Here is a 15,326-nt window from a genome sequence, read left to right as displayed (position 1 = left end):
TTTTTTTTTCACAAGAGCTCCCTTTGGATAACCATAAAACATACCCAAGCAAGAGCATTTCATGTTCGCCCAGAAAAAAATTTGGGAAGTCTAAACTAAGGTTTCACGAGTATAAATTATTTTTACTTCAGTTTAGTTTGAAACTGAAAAGCTTGTAATAAACACCTCCAGGAATGTCTCTAGTGCTTTGAATTGCTGCCTTCTTATCTCTTTATCATTTTGAAGTCAAGTTAACTTTTTTGGGAAATTTTCTAATTTAGCTTACACTCTACAGCTCATTTTTTTGTGGTTTTTTTTTTGGTTGTTTGTTTTGCTGGGGGTGGTGTAGAGGAGGATTACATTTTCTAAAATAGCAAATGCTTGTTTAAAGAATATGTAACACACGCACACACAGGCATGCACACACACACACACACACACACACACACACCACTAGAATTATATATACCCAAATGTAAGCAGTGCTAACATAAAGCTGATAAATTGATAAATAAAAGATTATAAATCTTTTATCTTGTTTTTCTCCCCTTTTATTTTTTAAACATGACAATTTTTGCTTTACAAGAAAAACAAAACATGTTGATTTCTTTATCTTTCTCTTGGACACATACTTAGATATTAAAAAATGTGTCATAAAAACTAGTTAACCCTATTCCAGTTTAAAAACTTAGAATATAATTACCAAATTCTGGGTAATTTTAAACAAATATAAATTTGTATTTTTGCTTTTGGTTATGGAGAACTTAAATCATGTAAGAGTAAAAAAATAGTATAAAAAACAGGAAAGATTTTGTTTTACTGTATTAACAGACATGAGAGCAAAATATATAAAATTTGAAGTTGATGAAAAATAATTGGGCAGTTTGAGTTGTCAGTACACTGGGTATCTATGGGCTTCATTGTAGATAATAGACAAAGAAAAGCAAATGCTCACATTTCAGCTTCTCTTCCCATTGTGCTGTCAAATTAATCTGCCAAATCCCTAATTTAATTTGGTCATTCTGAATCTCAAATAGTTTGCTATAACTCCTGAAATAGCTATTCATCCTCTACCTGGTATTCAAGGGGTTGATTCATCTTCGTAATCTTACTTTCAGCAGGTCTCCTGTCCAGACCAAGTGCTCTACTTTAAAACCCCAAGACTGGATTTCATGCTAGTCACTGACTATACCCTATCTTGGCTTGTGATTTCTCCCCATCCTTATAGGCTCATATTAAAGCTGCATCTTTCATAATATCTATCTTTATCTCCATCCCCAAACTAGATGTGTTATTTCTTTCACTTTTTTAATTCCTACTGTGGATTTAATGACCCTTTTATGGGATTCCATTTTCTCTTCTCTCAGCCTATCAACTGTACTTAAAAAATAATTTTAGTGGTTGCAGTTTGCAATGTACATTTATAATCAAAGACCACTTTCAAATACTATCTGCACTTCCCGTGTAGTGCAGATACCTTATAACAGAGTATTCCAAATTTCTCTCTCCTTTCCCTTACAACATTACTGTCATTTATTTCATTCGTTATGAGCTATATTACCTAATATATTATTGCTGTTATCAGTTATATCAATTAAAAATAGGAAAAATAAAATAATTTGCCTTCATTTATTCCCTTTCTAACACTCTTCCTCTTTTATGTAGATGAGTTTCTGACTTATATCATTTTTCTTCTCTCTGAAGAAATTCCTTTACATTTCTTGCAAAGCAGATCTACTCTCTTAATTTATGTTTATATTAGAAAGTTTTTATTTCTCCTTCATTTTGTAGGTGAGGTAAAGTTTTATCTTTATCCTATTAGGGTTTTATGCTGGGCCTGAGAATTAAATTGATGTTAGATTAAGAGAAGAAAAGCATAAAAATTTATATGTTTTAAGTGACAAATTTACCTAAGTTTTATGTGACACAGGAGCCCTTATAAGAAAATAAGACCCCAAAGGAATGGTGAAATCTAAACAAAGAGGAGAAATTATGGAAAAGTAACTAAACTATGTGGAGGTTAAAGGAAGATGAGAATTATTTTAACAAGGTCTGTTTGTACAGAATTCTCTTGAATCCCCCTAGTTTCTTTATTCCTGGTAAAGAGAGGACATCTTTCATATGGGGGCTTTTATCTCCTACTAGAAGCCTGGTGCATGAAAATTCATGTACTGGGGGCGGGGGGTCCCTCAGCCAGGCCTACCCCCTCTCACAGTCTGTGAGCCCTAAGGGGATGTCCTACTGATGGCTTAGGCCTGCTCCCCACAGGGAGTGGGCTAGCTGCAGTCTGGCCTCCCTCTGTGGGAGGTGACCGGCCGATCATGGGAAGGCACCACCCCCATCACCTGGCTGCTGCTGCCACTGCTGGCCGCCATGGGTGGAGGGTGATCTGGGGCCAGGCCAGCTGGGGGAGAGGCTGTGGGAGGTTGAGGCACAGCAGGTCACACCCCGTCCAACCTCTACGGAGGCATGGCACTGGGACTGGGCCCACGCTGCTGCCTCAGTGGCTGCCTCTGCAGAAGGGGCAGTACTGGGACCAGGACCGTGCAGCCCCCTCTCCCGCGCTGCCTCTGCGAAGGGGCCGTGGCACTTGACTGGCTCATGCCGAGGCCTCTCCTGTCCCACCTCTGCAAAAGGGGCGGAGGCTGCAGCAGCGCCTCTCTTGTGGCCTCTGCAAAAGGGGCCACGCCGCTGAGCCTCTCCCACACTTCTCCCACACCGCACTGCCTCTCCCACGCCACCTGGGCTCCTCTGAGCCCCGCCGCCTCTTCCACGCCCCTTGGCCCTCATAGGCAGCCACTATGGCTTTGTCCGGATGGACTTCCAGAAGACATCAGTCTAATTAGCATATTACTCTTTTATTAGTATAGATTTCTAGAAGAAAGGGGATCTCAGAATGCTTTCCTTGCATCTGTACCTTTAGCTCAAAATAATCTTTATGCCAAAGTGGTATATTTTGGGGTGGCATATTTTGCCACCTTGACTTTCATAGGATAATCTCACTGGATACAAAATTCTCAGTTGGAGTTTATTTTTCTTTCAACACTTTAAATATAGCACATACTGTTTTTCTCTTTTCATAATTTCTGAAGAAAAATCCAATGTAATTCCTATCCATCTTCCTGGATAGGTAATATGTGTTGTTGTTTTGTGTTTTTTTTTTATGTGTGTGTTTTTTTTCCCTTCTGGCTTCTTTAAGTTTTCTCTTTTCATGTTGACTTTCTGCTATTTGTCCTGCTTATTGTTCTCTAAGCTTCATTTGTTTTGGAAAACGTTCAACCACTATTACTTCAAATATTGCTTCTGTTCCTTTCTTCTTTTCCTTCAGGCATTCCCATTTCCTTCAAGTGTATATGTTACACCTTTTGTAATTGTCCCATAGGTCTTGGATATTCTATTCAAGGGTCTTTATTTCTTTAAAAGTTACTTAGACAAAGACAGATGATAGATATTACATTTATCTTGAACATATAACTTAATCAGAGCACAGCAGGAATAAATACATGAAAAGCCACAGAGATGGCCTGAAACTTTTTCCTCTGCTACATCCACTAAATGGAGATTTAATTAAAAATTATGATCTATAACCCAAAACACATTCAACCACATACTCATACAAAGCGAGGCTTACACTTTAACTTCGCTAAGCAAATCTTTCTTTACATAAGCTAATCAAACGTCTTTCTATGAAGAAAGAAAGACCATTATTGTCATTTCAAAATTATTCAGATGGTTATTTCAAACATTTTACCCACTCAGGAAAGTATCTTAAGATCTCTTCTACAGCTCCTTTTCCCCCCACCCCACCCCACCTTCTTTTTGGGAGAAAGTGGGATGTAGAAGTTGCTTGATCCACAACTTAAGTACTGCAGTGAAGAAGTGTGGGATATTTTAAGGTGTAACATTTGCCTTTCAGCTTAAAATATGAAGTCTAGACGCAGCTACCACCACACAGCCCCAACAAGGAACAGGCCAAAATTCTCAAGAGTTGGAGTGAGTCATTTATTCTATTTTAACATTGAGATAGTTAAAGAATAATGCTGGGCCCTGAATTGTACACTTTAAAGTAGCTAATTGTATGGTATGTGAATTTCACTTCATTTTTTTTTTTCAATTACTGGATGCTTTAAAGGCTTTAGAGCCCTAGCCGGTTTGGCTCAGTAGATAGAGCATCAGCCTTTGGACTGAACGGTCCCGGGTTCAATTCCAGTCAAGGGCACATGCCCAGATTCCAGACTCAGTCCCCAGTGAGGGGCATGCAAGAGGCAGCCAATCAATGATTCTCTCTCCCCATTGATGTTTCTATCTCTATCTCCCTTCCTCTCTGAAATCAATAAAAATATATTTTTTTAAAAAAGGCTTTAGAAATTATACAGAGGGAGGTGCTTTTAAGGGGTCCTTTGTAACAGAGCACAACAGTGGGTCTCAGTACCAAATAGAAGCTGGAACAATAAAATTGTTCTAGGTACAGTATGTTCCAGTGCCAGTTTGGAGCTTCCAGGAAACTTTAGAATAACTGTAACACGTGAATTTGGGCTAAGAAGAAAGTCAGGTCAATAGCTACCTTAGAAAGTTTGATCTGAGGAAAATGGATTGGTTCAACAATTTCCAGTGACTTCATGGAACTTCTAGGTACTTCAGTCATATTGTCAAGCCCCTTAGATTGCTGAGGCTTGCCCTCACTTTTAGGAACCTAACAGTTGTAAAACAGATTTCTGTATAACTCAAGGGAAGATGCTCTAAAACTCTGTGGAACAGAATAGATTCTCCTTAATGAGTCCTGAATTCTCAAGAGTGATTCTTTAGGAAAAGCTCCTGATTAAAGAAGCTGTAGGCTGGCATGCCCAGCAATATCATACTGATGGCAACAAATCATAGGCCAGTAAGGAGGTCCAAGGAGCAGTGGCTTCTTGCTCCATCAGCATGGTTTCACAAACATACTATTCTTGAGCATTGACTTATACTTTGAAGCATTATCATTTTTAAATGTCACACTTGACATCCCAGTTGACATATACAATTCCAGGGAGTTTAAAATCTTTTAGTATCAGGAAATTAAGAGTGCTTCCAACCTAGGCATATTTGCTATTACTCAAATAAGGAGGAAAAAATGTGTTCTGTATCCCTTTATTTCCATTCCTGTTCTACTACATCTGGAGTACAAAATATAAGGACCAAGAGTATATTAGTTTAACAACTTGCAGGTGTGTGTCTATTCACACAGCACATTCTCTTTTGGGAAAAACTGTTACAATATTTTTATAACCAGTTATAAATTTCTTAATTTCTTCTCTACTCTTCACCAACCTACTGCTTTTAATTACCATTTCTTATATAAATGAAGCAGAATGACATAGTCCAACTAAGAAGAGAAACTTTCCCTATGTAGATGGAAAGCTATTTTCTTTCCAGTTTATATGTGAGCCTGGTAGAAACTAGTTCATACCTGTAATATGAGCTCAACTACCAAACTCATCATATGCCATACACACTCCTTTGGTCTCAATCCTTCACACCATACATCACATGCTCACCAATTCCTCATGCTCATGGGCTTACCTCCACCTGTCCAATCTCATCTCTGGCTTTTCCCAGGCCGTCCCCTTCACTCCGCTTCCACATCCTCCTACCGTACTTTGAAAAAAGAATATTTCATTGTGCAAAGTTTTCCTTTGGATGATCAACTTACAGGAAATCTGACCCAGGATTCCCAGGGCAATACCATACTTTCTACAATTCTTTCAGACAGTCTAACTTTCTAGTCTTAAGAAAGGACTGGAGGAAAAGCAGGGTAGCGATCATGGGGGTTAGGAAAGCTAACCTTTTTTCCAACCTCCAGCCCTAAAGTTAGCATATCTACCATCTTTCTCTGGTTCTCACTCATCATTCAGCAGAGTGGTCATCATGCTAACCACAGACTCCTAACCACAGTCTCTTTTTTATTTTGCTTTTCAGTTTGAGAAGTTTTTGTTGACATACCTTCAAGATTACTGATTTTTTTCCTTTGCTGTGTCCAGTCTACTGATGAAGCCATTGAAGTAATTTTTCATTACTGTTGCAGTGTTCTTAATTTCCCACATTTCCCTTTTTCCCAAGAGTTTCCACCTCTCCGCTTACATTACTCATCTTTTCTTGCTTTTTGTGCCCTTAAGATATTAATCATATTTTAAATTCTCAGTCTGATAATTGCCAAATTTCTGCCATATCTGAGTCTAGTTTTGATGCTTGCTTTGTCTCTTTGGACTACACTATTTGCCTTTTAACATACCTTGTAACTTCTTGTTGAAAGCTAGACATGATCTAACAAGTAAAAAAAGAAACTGAGGGCCCTGGCTGGTTTGGCTCAGTGGATAGTGTGACAGCCTGGTGACTGAATGGTCTCGGGTTTGATTCCGGTCAAGGGCACATGCCCTGGTTGCAGGCTTAATCCCCAGTGGGGTTGTTGCAGGAGGCAGCCAATCAATGATTCTCTTATCATTGATGTTTCTATCTCTCTCTCCCTCTCTCTTCCTCTCTGAAATCAATAAAAACATATTTAAAAAAAGAAAGAAACTGAGGTAAATAGACCTTTGGTGTGAGGTTTTATATTTATCTGCTAAGAGTTACGCTGTGATTACTGTCTGCTATAGCTGGAAAGGGTATTGACTCTTATTCTGAATGAAAAGGACTACTGTTGTGTGCCTATAAACAGAAGAGAGATATGATCAATTTAACATTAAAAAAAATATTTGGCTGGCTCATAAGGATTTGACTCTAAGAAAACTGTAGGAAGCCATTGCGATAAACTAGGCAAGAGATAATGTAGTTTAGATCAGGGCAATTCTATGTAATGGTTATTAGGTGTTAGAAAAAGAGAAAAGCTAAGTATATTTCTGAGATCTTTGGAATGAATAAGGAGAATGAATCCTCAATAACTGAGATAGAAAAAGCAACAAATAGACTAGTTTTTTGTTGAGAAGGGCAGAATTTCAGTTTGAGCATGTTAGTTTTGAGAAATCTATTAGATATCCAGGTAGAGATCCCAAGTAGATATCTGGAGAACAGGAGAAATACTTGGTTAGAGATAATTTGGAGAGTCATCAGCATACAGATGGCACTTAAAGACATGAGAGTACAAGATCACAGTGGGCGTGAGTGTAGACAGGGAAAGGAAGAGAACCAAGACACATGAAAAGGTGTGTGAGGGGGTAGGGAAGAGTGGGTAGTGTGAAGAGAGAAGAAACCAGAAAAGAAATTGAGAAGAATCATAAGTAAAATATGGAAATAAGTGAAGAAAACATAGCAAAGAGGAGCAAGTCAAATCTACTCTGTGAAGTGCTGCTGATATATCAAGAAGGATGAGATAGGCTAGCATACCTTTAGTGGATTTGGTACAAACGTATTGAAGACAGATTAGGAATTCAAAACACCAAAAACAAACAAACAAACAAAAAATTTAACAGAGGTTAGATAGCCTGGCCTGGAAGCTTTTTCTGGCAGCAATAAAGTCCTCTTAAATTATTAAGACAGCTCCTTGCCTCAGTACCCACTGTGTGCCCAGGTATAGGTTGGGAGGAGCTCTCATTAGGGTGCCTATGTTGTGATGGATCAATTTAGCTGTTCCCTCAACTGAGAAGTGGCATGAGCCTGTGTATCGCTAGCTCTACAATTATTAAATCTAGCCCACTTTGATCTAAATAACTGAGATTTTAGAGTATCTAGAATTACCTAGCGGTTCAAGGAAACCTGTTGCAACAATCTCAAAAGTTTGAATATCCTAAACCTTATAAAATGAACTGATAAAGGTAATGAGTGTTCTTTTAGCCCTTCTCTCTCTCTCTCTCTCTCTCTCTCTCTCTCTCTCTCTCTCTCCAGTGAATAATTTTTACAATATTTACTGACCTTCAGCCTACATACAAGCTTTGATTTTTTTTCATTTTTATATTCAAGGAAATAATACTTTTTCATTCTGTGTCTTCAGTAACTTTGTACACAGAATGTACAAGTAATATGGTACAAAGTATAGAGTTATATCGTTTTCAGAAACTGCATACATAAAGTTAATAGTTAAAAAATAATAATATAGGTAACATTTTATAAAAGGAAGTTCTGTTTTCTAAATCTTCCAAATTATTCATTTTCAAAAGTATGCAAGGAAGAAAGAATATTGACAGAAAGGTGCGTGGAGATATTGGGATGCAACGGTGGATCATGAAAACACTCTAAAACATTGTGTTAGGAAATTGTCAAAATATATAAATCATTATAAAATCCTGCTAGTAATAACGTATAACTTTATTTTCAATGCAAGATCATTTTTAAGGCTACTCTGTGGGGTAGTACATGGAGAGCAGATAATTTCAGGACAGTATTTTAAGTGTTCCCATAATCTCAAATAAAAAGTTCTGGGACTATGGGCTCTTGAAAAAAACATAGAGATTCATTAGTCCCCAACGACACATCAGATAAAGAATACATTGGTAGGGGATAAGGACACACATGTAATACTTTAATCAATAATCAATAAAGAAAAAAATAATACATTGGTAAGCATCCCACTGGCATAGGAAGGGCTCCTGAGGGGCTCCTCTGATTATGACCCATCCTGTGCCACCCTTTCTGTCCAGGTGTTAATGTAGCACCAGCAGAAAAAGAAATAACTAAAAAGATTACATAATGATATCCATTTCCATATGTTAATCTTAAGTACCTATATCCCTTTATTTTGCAGTGTTGCTGTACTGCACATGATAACATTAAATAATATGTCTTGGCCCTGACAGGTTTGACTCAGTGGATAGAGCGTCGGCCTGTGGACTGAAGGGTCCCAGGTTTGATTCCGGTTGAGGGCATGTACCTTGGTTATGGGCACATCCCCACTAGGAGGTTTGCAGGAGGCAGCTAATCTATGTTTCTCTCTCATCGATGTTTCTAACTCTCTATCCCTCTCCCTTCCTCTCTGTAAAAAATAAATAAAATATATTTTTTTAAAAAACCGCCTGCATTAAATAAAATTTAAAAAATAATAAAATAAATAATATGTCTTGGGCCTTATGCAGGGTCCTATTTGAAGTACCAAACTTTCTTCTAAGATAATTTTACATATATTGACTAGACTTCAAGAATATGATAAAATAATATGATAAACCTTTCGGAGAAAAAATACACACATATACATTATCACACATGCACATATATTCATGTATGTTATGTGTGAGAAAGTGTAAGGAAAATGAGGAAATGATTAACACTAGAATCAGGAGAACTGTTACTCTTACGCTGCAATAAGGAGGATGTGATTTTGGTGAGGTTCATAGGGCTCCAAGGTGCTGGTTGTCTATTTTTTTAAGCTGAGCAACAGGTTTATGGGTGTTGGTTTTATATATTATTGATTTCATTTTAAAATTTGAAAAAAAGAAAAGTCACATATAAGAAATGTTATATCAGGAACATCTGAGTTTTTTTTATTAAATTTATCTATGGCGCCTGGAGAGATCCTAATACCTCCTCACAGCAACATTTTGATGCACAAAATGTCATACTTTTTTTTTTCAGTCCGAAAGGATATAGTCCGCATCCTCCCCAGTTTAGATGTTGAAGTCAAAGACATTACTGACAGCTATGACGCCAACTGGTTTCTTCAGCTGTTATCTACACAAGATCTTTCTGAAATGACCAGTAAAGAGTTCCCCATTGTGGCTGAGGTCATAGAAGCACCTCAAGGAAGCCAGCTCCTCGCAAGCATCTTACAGCCTGGGAAAACCATTGTGATTCACCAAAAGTGTCAGGCATCGAGGATCTTAGCTTCAGAAATTAGAAGCCATTTTCCTAAAAGACACTTTTTAATCCCTAAGAGCTATAAAGGCAAATTCAAGCGGCGACCTCGGGAATTCCCAACAGCTTATGACCTTGAGATAGCAAAGAGTGAAAAGGAACCTCTCCACGTGGTGGCCACCAAAGCCTTTCATCCCCCGCATGAGGAGCTGTCATCTGTAGCTGTCGGGGACCAGTTTCTAGTGCATCACTCACAGACGACTGAAGTCCTCTCTGAGGGCATCAAAAAAGTGGTGAATGTTCTGGCCTGTGAAAAAATCCTCAAAAAATCCTATGAGGCAGCACTGCTCCCTTTATACATGGAAGGAGGTTTTGTGGAGGTGATTCATGATAAGAAACAGTACCAGATTGCTGAGCTCTGTGCACAGTTCCACTTGCCCTTCAATGTGAAGGTATCTGTGAGAGATCTTTTCATTGAAGAAGACATTTTGGCGGCTACGCCAGGACTGCGGTTGGAGGAAGCTATCACGGACTCTTATCTACTCATAAGTGACTTTGCCAACCCCGCAGAATGTTGGGAAATTCCTGTCAGCCGCTTAAATATGACTGTTCAGTTAGTTAGTAATTTGTCTCAGGATACGGGATCATTTCTAGTCAGGACTCTGATCGAAGAGATCACGGAAGAACAGTATTACATGATGCGAAGATATGAAAGCTCCTTCTTGCACCCCCCACCTCGCCCCCCCAAACATCCCTCGGTGGAAGAAGCAAAGCCAACTCTGCTACACATAGCAGAAGAGAGGACTGTGGGTCTGCCCAAGTCTCCCAAGGTAAGGCTACGGTTCTGCAGTTTTTCTTCTGGAATGTTTTTCTTGGGGCGATTTATTTCAAGTCTTTTCTGAGTTTATTTTTTGCTTACTTTTCTTTCTTTCATGCCATATTTGGAATGAGCCTTTCTGATGCACAATAGATGAATGAACATCAACAGAGCATAAGCTGTTGCAGCATTTTGTATTTTGATGCTTAACCAGTAAATGTGACAAGACGTTTATAATGAACTAGAAGGAGCAGGGGTGACATTTGGATATGCTGACCCAAATTGCCATTTCGATGGGTTTTAGTAATTAGGATTGTTTTATACATTGCCTCAGAAGCAAATCTCTTTTAGTTTGAAAAAGTTGTTCATTTTTCTAGGTAGAGTTGTTTTTAATACTTCATCTAGGAAATGAGTGCACACAAAAACTCTCTTCTTGGGGGGCGGGGGGTGCCTACCAGTAGCATACATCTATAACACATGTCTTCATTTTATCTTAAGTGCAGAAAGATGTAAAAATATCTTGGCAGAACTATGTGTGAGCATATGAGCATCTGCCCACATTCTGCCTATCTGAGAATTGTAATCTTTAACAGTTCTGTTGAAAAACAAAATCAATAAAACTGCAGACAGTATGAGATCATTACAGAATCAACAACTCCATAACCACTCTAAAGATTTTGGGAGGGGGGGGTTGCAGCTTCATTTCTACTTGGAACTTTTTGTCTTTTGAAAACTGCTGAGTGCCTGGAAAGCACTTGCCCTTACACCATGAAGCGTAGGTCCTTTATCTGGCCAGCAGTGGTTCTATGGTGTGTGGAAGGAGCGCATTCTGGCCTGGCAGATGTTGTGCTAGCAGCTTGGGGAAACAAAGCTATTAGTAAAACAAAGAGAGATGCTGTGTTTACTCCCTATACTCAGGAATGCTAGCTGCCTCAGGCTTCAAGTATGTGGGTACGGAACTACTTTTAATTCTGCATTTCAAAGATTGCATCCTATTGTCTACTGGGCAAATTCAGTAAGGATCTTCAAACTCATCTTCCGAAGAAGATAAAGCCAACCAAAATTTTCTTTCCCGAAAAACAATTTTGAAGCAGTCATTGTGAATTAGACAACTGTTCCCAAATAATGTTGAATAACGTGCATCTGTTCATGTGGAGGCTATCTGGCTTCTCCTGTTAAATATGTTTTTATTACTGAACTGAATGACGTGAGGGATGGAATGCTGGTTTGTTTTGTAGTGGTGAGCAGAAGAATGCCTCTCACCTGCAAGGTGTCCTTCCCTAAACCCTATGAACCTTTGAAGGTGTTACATTGGATGGCTAAATAGACTGTGTGCATGTGCTTAAAATTAGGGACCATAAAATGAGGAGAGTATCCTGGATGATCTAGGTATGTCCAAGTTAACCGTGTGAGTCCTTAAGAGGACTTTTCCCAGTTGAGATCTGGATTAGAGAGATGTGACTACAGAGGAATCATCAAAGAAACGCAACATTGCTGATTTGGAAGATGGAGGGAAGGAGCATTGAGCCAAGGCATGTAGATGATGTCTAGAAGCTAGAAAAGACAAAGAGACCTCATACCTAGAGCTTCCAGAGTAGAATTCAGCTATGCTGACACCTTGATTTTAGCCAATGAGACTCCTGTCAGATTTCTGACTTACAGAACTCTAAGATAATAAAGTTGTATTGTTTAAGGCACCAAGTTCATGTGATAGCAACAATAGAAAGTTAATATAGGACACAAAGTTGGGAGGAAGGTATAAGTAAAAACTTTAGATGGAAAAATCTATATTTGTTAGAACTAGTTGGGTACAGCTAAGTTCCAGGGACAATTGGAAGCAGGATTTGCACACAGCCAGAGTGGACCTTACTTTTCATCACAAATTGGTTTATTTTCACAGGCTGGTTTTATTCATATGAGGCACACTACTGCTGGCAGTTCATCTTATAGTTTCATAATCAGGGAAGAATATAATCTCTTTGTTTGATTCCAAATTAAAAAGAGAAAGACTTTGTTTCACATGTCCATCTCCTGGTTCAATCAACTCATTAGCTGTCCCCAAAACCATCAAGATTGGTAGGAAGGGAATGAGGACTGGTTGTCTCAAATAACAAATACTGGAAATGTATATGAAGATCTGGAGATACCAAAGAATAGATGTCTATTACAATAAAAAGGAAAGACTAAAAAATCCTAACGTACTAAGAAGGCATTCATAGAAAAATGTTAAAAAAATTTTAAATGCCTTTTGACAGAATGTCAGGTGAAAATGATGTGTTTTATTAAGAGAGGAATTCATAAAACAGCAGTGCTATGTCTAGGCTACTGTTTGGAAAAATTTACAGTCTTCCCCCTATGATTCCCCTTTACTCTTGCATGACTACCACACTCACAGCACTTCTCACACGAGCTGTGTGGGGTTTCCCCATACCAAGCGATTCAGCAACACCAGGTGGGTATCCTACAACTCAATTCTGACACCATCTACCAGCACATAGTGTCAAGTCCCACCAGTTCATTTGGGCTCAGTCCCACAAGGCTGCTCCTGCCCTACTTCAGATGCTGTTCACAAGTATTAAGTCCTCGGGTTACACACAACTTCTGTCAACTTGACTACAAATCAGAGGCTGCCATGACCCTCTCCTCGGGTCCTATTAATTTGCTAGAGTGGCTCCAGAACTCAGGGAAATAGTTGCTTTCATTCACTATTTTATTAAAGGATATAATAAAGGATACCGATGAACAGTCAGGTGAAGAGATTCAGAAGACAAGCTCTGGGAGGGTTCTGAGCTCAGGGGTGTCTGTTCCCTGTCATGTTGGGATGTACCACTTTCCCAGGATGTGGATGTTTTAACCCCAGAAGCTCTCCAAACCCCATATTTTGGGGGACTTTTGTGGAGACTTCCTCACATAGACATAATCAATTATTAACTCCATTTCTAGTCACTCTTCCCTCTATGGAGAATTGGATGGGGTTGGCGGGAAAATTCCAAGCTTCTAATTATGGGTTAGTCTTTCAGATGACTAGCTCTCATCCAGGAGCCATCCAGGACCCCACCCAAAGCCTCCTCATTAGAACAAAAGGCCCTCCTATCACCCAGAAATTCCCATGGATTTAGAAGCCCTGTGTCAGGAACCAGGGTCAAAGATGAAACATTAGAACAAAGGATGCTCCTAAGGCTCTTATCACTTAGGAAATTACAACAAGCATTTCAGAGCTCTGCACCAAGCAGATACCAATACATAGAATTTCTATTATCTCACAGTTAGTAAAATAAGACTATTGCAATCTTGGACTAAATTTATACATGTAGGATTCCAGCTCAACTTATTAATTCCTAACTGTTTCTTCACTGGGCCGAACCTACATGAATTCGTGTGTCTAGTTCTGAGTTCCACTTCTAAAGAATATTGATTAACTGAAGTTTGTAGAGATGTTAAGAGTCAGTTTAAGATGTTAAAAGGTTGAGGAGCCATTTTTATCTGAGGACCTATTGAGGAAACTGAGGAATAGTCTAAACTTGAATGATTGGTACTCGATGACATTAGTTATTTTACACATTCAAAGAGATACTCTGTAGCAAAGAGTACATTCTTATTTTTCATTACAAAGCTGGTTGAGAATCAGGAGAGGATAATTTTGGTGCAATGTGTTGGAACAGATTTATTGTCCCGAAAAAGGTTATAGCAGAATCTAAGAAACCCTAAGTTCAGTGATGTTTTGGGAGATTCCTGATTGGTTGAAAGTTTATCAGTCAATTGAAAAGGCTCTATGATTCTTTGTTTATGATTAGTTTCACAGAATTTAGCGTAGTAAATAAAGGACTATATTGTCCCTGAAATCACTTTAAAATGTCAAGCGTACTATAATTTATCTGTGTTTAGACCTCCAGACCTCATTTTTAATAATTTTTCTTACCATAAAGATAGAAATCTGCTTACTAGATAATTTTTTGGAATATAAACAGAAGCTCTGCATAATCTACTTAAAAAGTCTTGCAACCAACTATTTCTTATTATCACAATGTCATTCTTCCATATATTTCTTTTATATTTCTTCTGATATCTACATTAAAGCTCTTTTATGTATGCTTTTGAAGTGGTTAGATAGAACTTCTTTTTAATATTCTAAAGCCAGGAAGCTGCCATTGAAAATAAGCCTCTAAGATGTTGGATTGTATGTGGAATATTGCTTTAAATTCATAGAACAATTTGTAAGGGTTATTCAGAGTTTAAACATTAAACTCACTTAACTCATTACCTTATTACATATGCAGATGCTTCATTATATAAGTTTACTTTTGCCTTCCCAATGGATTATTAACTTTACTGGATCATTTCTTGCACTGTTAAATAACAGGGCCAATATATAGGCTGTCAAAAAGTAAGAAACTAAATATACTCAGTCTTTGCCAAATTCACCTGTATCGGGTATCCATTGTCACTTTTGAATACTACAAGTTTATCTAAGAAGTTTAGAAATTAAAAATACATAAGAGCAAGTTATAAGAACTAGGGTAGATAGATATAATTATTTTCCAAGGTAAGATTGTCAACCTCTAGTTTTAGCAATTCTATATAATAAAAAGGTGATATGCAAATTGACCCTCATGCCCTTACAAAATGGCTGCCTACGACTAGGCCGGAAGGGGGGTAAGTGAGGGACGACTAAATGACTGAACAAGCAGGCTTCGTGGGGTGACCAGGCTGGCAGGGGGGTTAGTAAGGGACGACCAAATGACTGAATAGCAGGCTGCATGGGGCAACCAGGCCGGTG

At 38.4% G+C, this 15,326-nt stretch overlaps 1 protein-coding gene across 1 annotated transcript in view; it reads left to right on the top strand.

Moving 5' to 3' along the window:
• THEMIS (thymocyte selection associated) overlaps window positions 1-15,326 on the top strand; it is a 134,841-nt gene that overhangs the window by 49,129 nt on the left and 70,386 nt on the right. The window contains exon 4 of the mRNA XM_005858968.2: window positions 9,514-10,562. Coding sequence (XP_005859030.1) covers window positions 9,514-10,562 — 1,049 coding nt within the window. The remainder of the gene's footprint in view (window positions 1-9,513; window positions 10,563-15,326) is intronic.

Source organism: Myotis brandtii, unplaced genomic scaffold (genome assembly GCF_000412655.1).
Source record: "Myotis brandtii unplaced genomic scaffold, ASM41265v1 scaffold123, whole genome shotgun sequence".
Taxonomy (NCBI): domain Eukaryota; kingdom Metazoa; phylum Chordata; class Mammalia; order Chiroptera; family Vespertilionidae; genus Myotis; species Myotis brandtii.
Note: the sequence above shows the minus strand (reverse complement) of the source record. Positions and strands in the feature narration are given on the sequence as shown.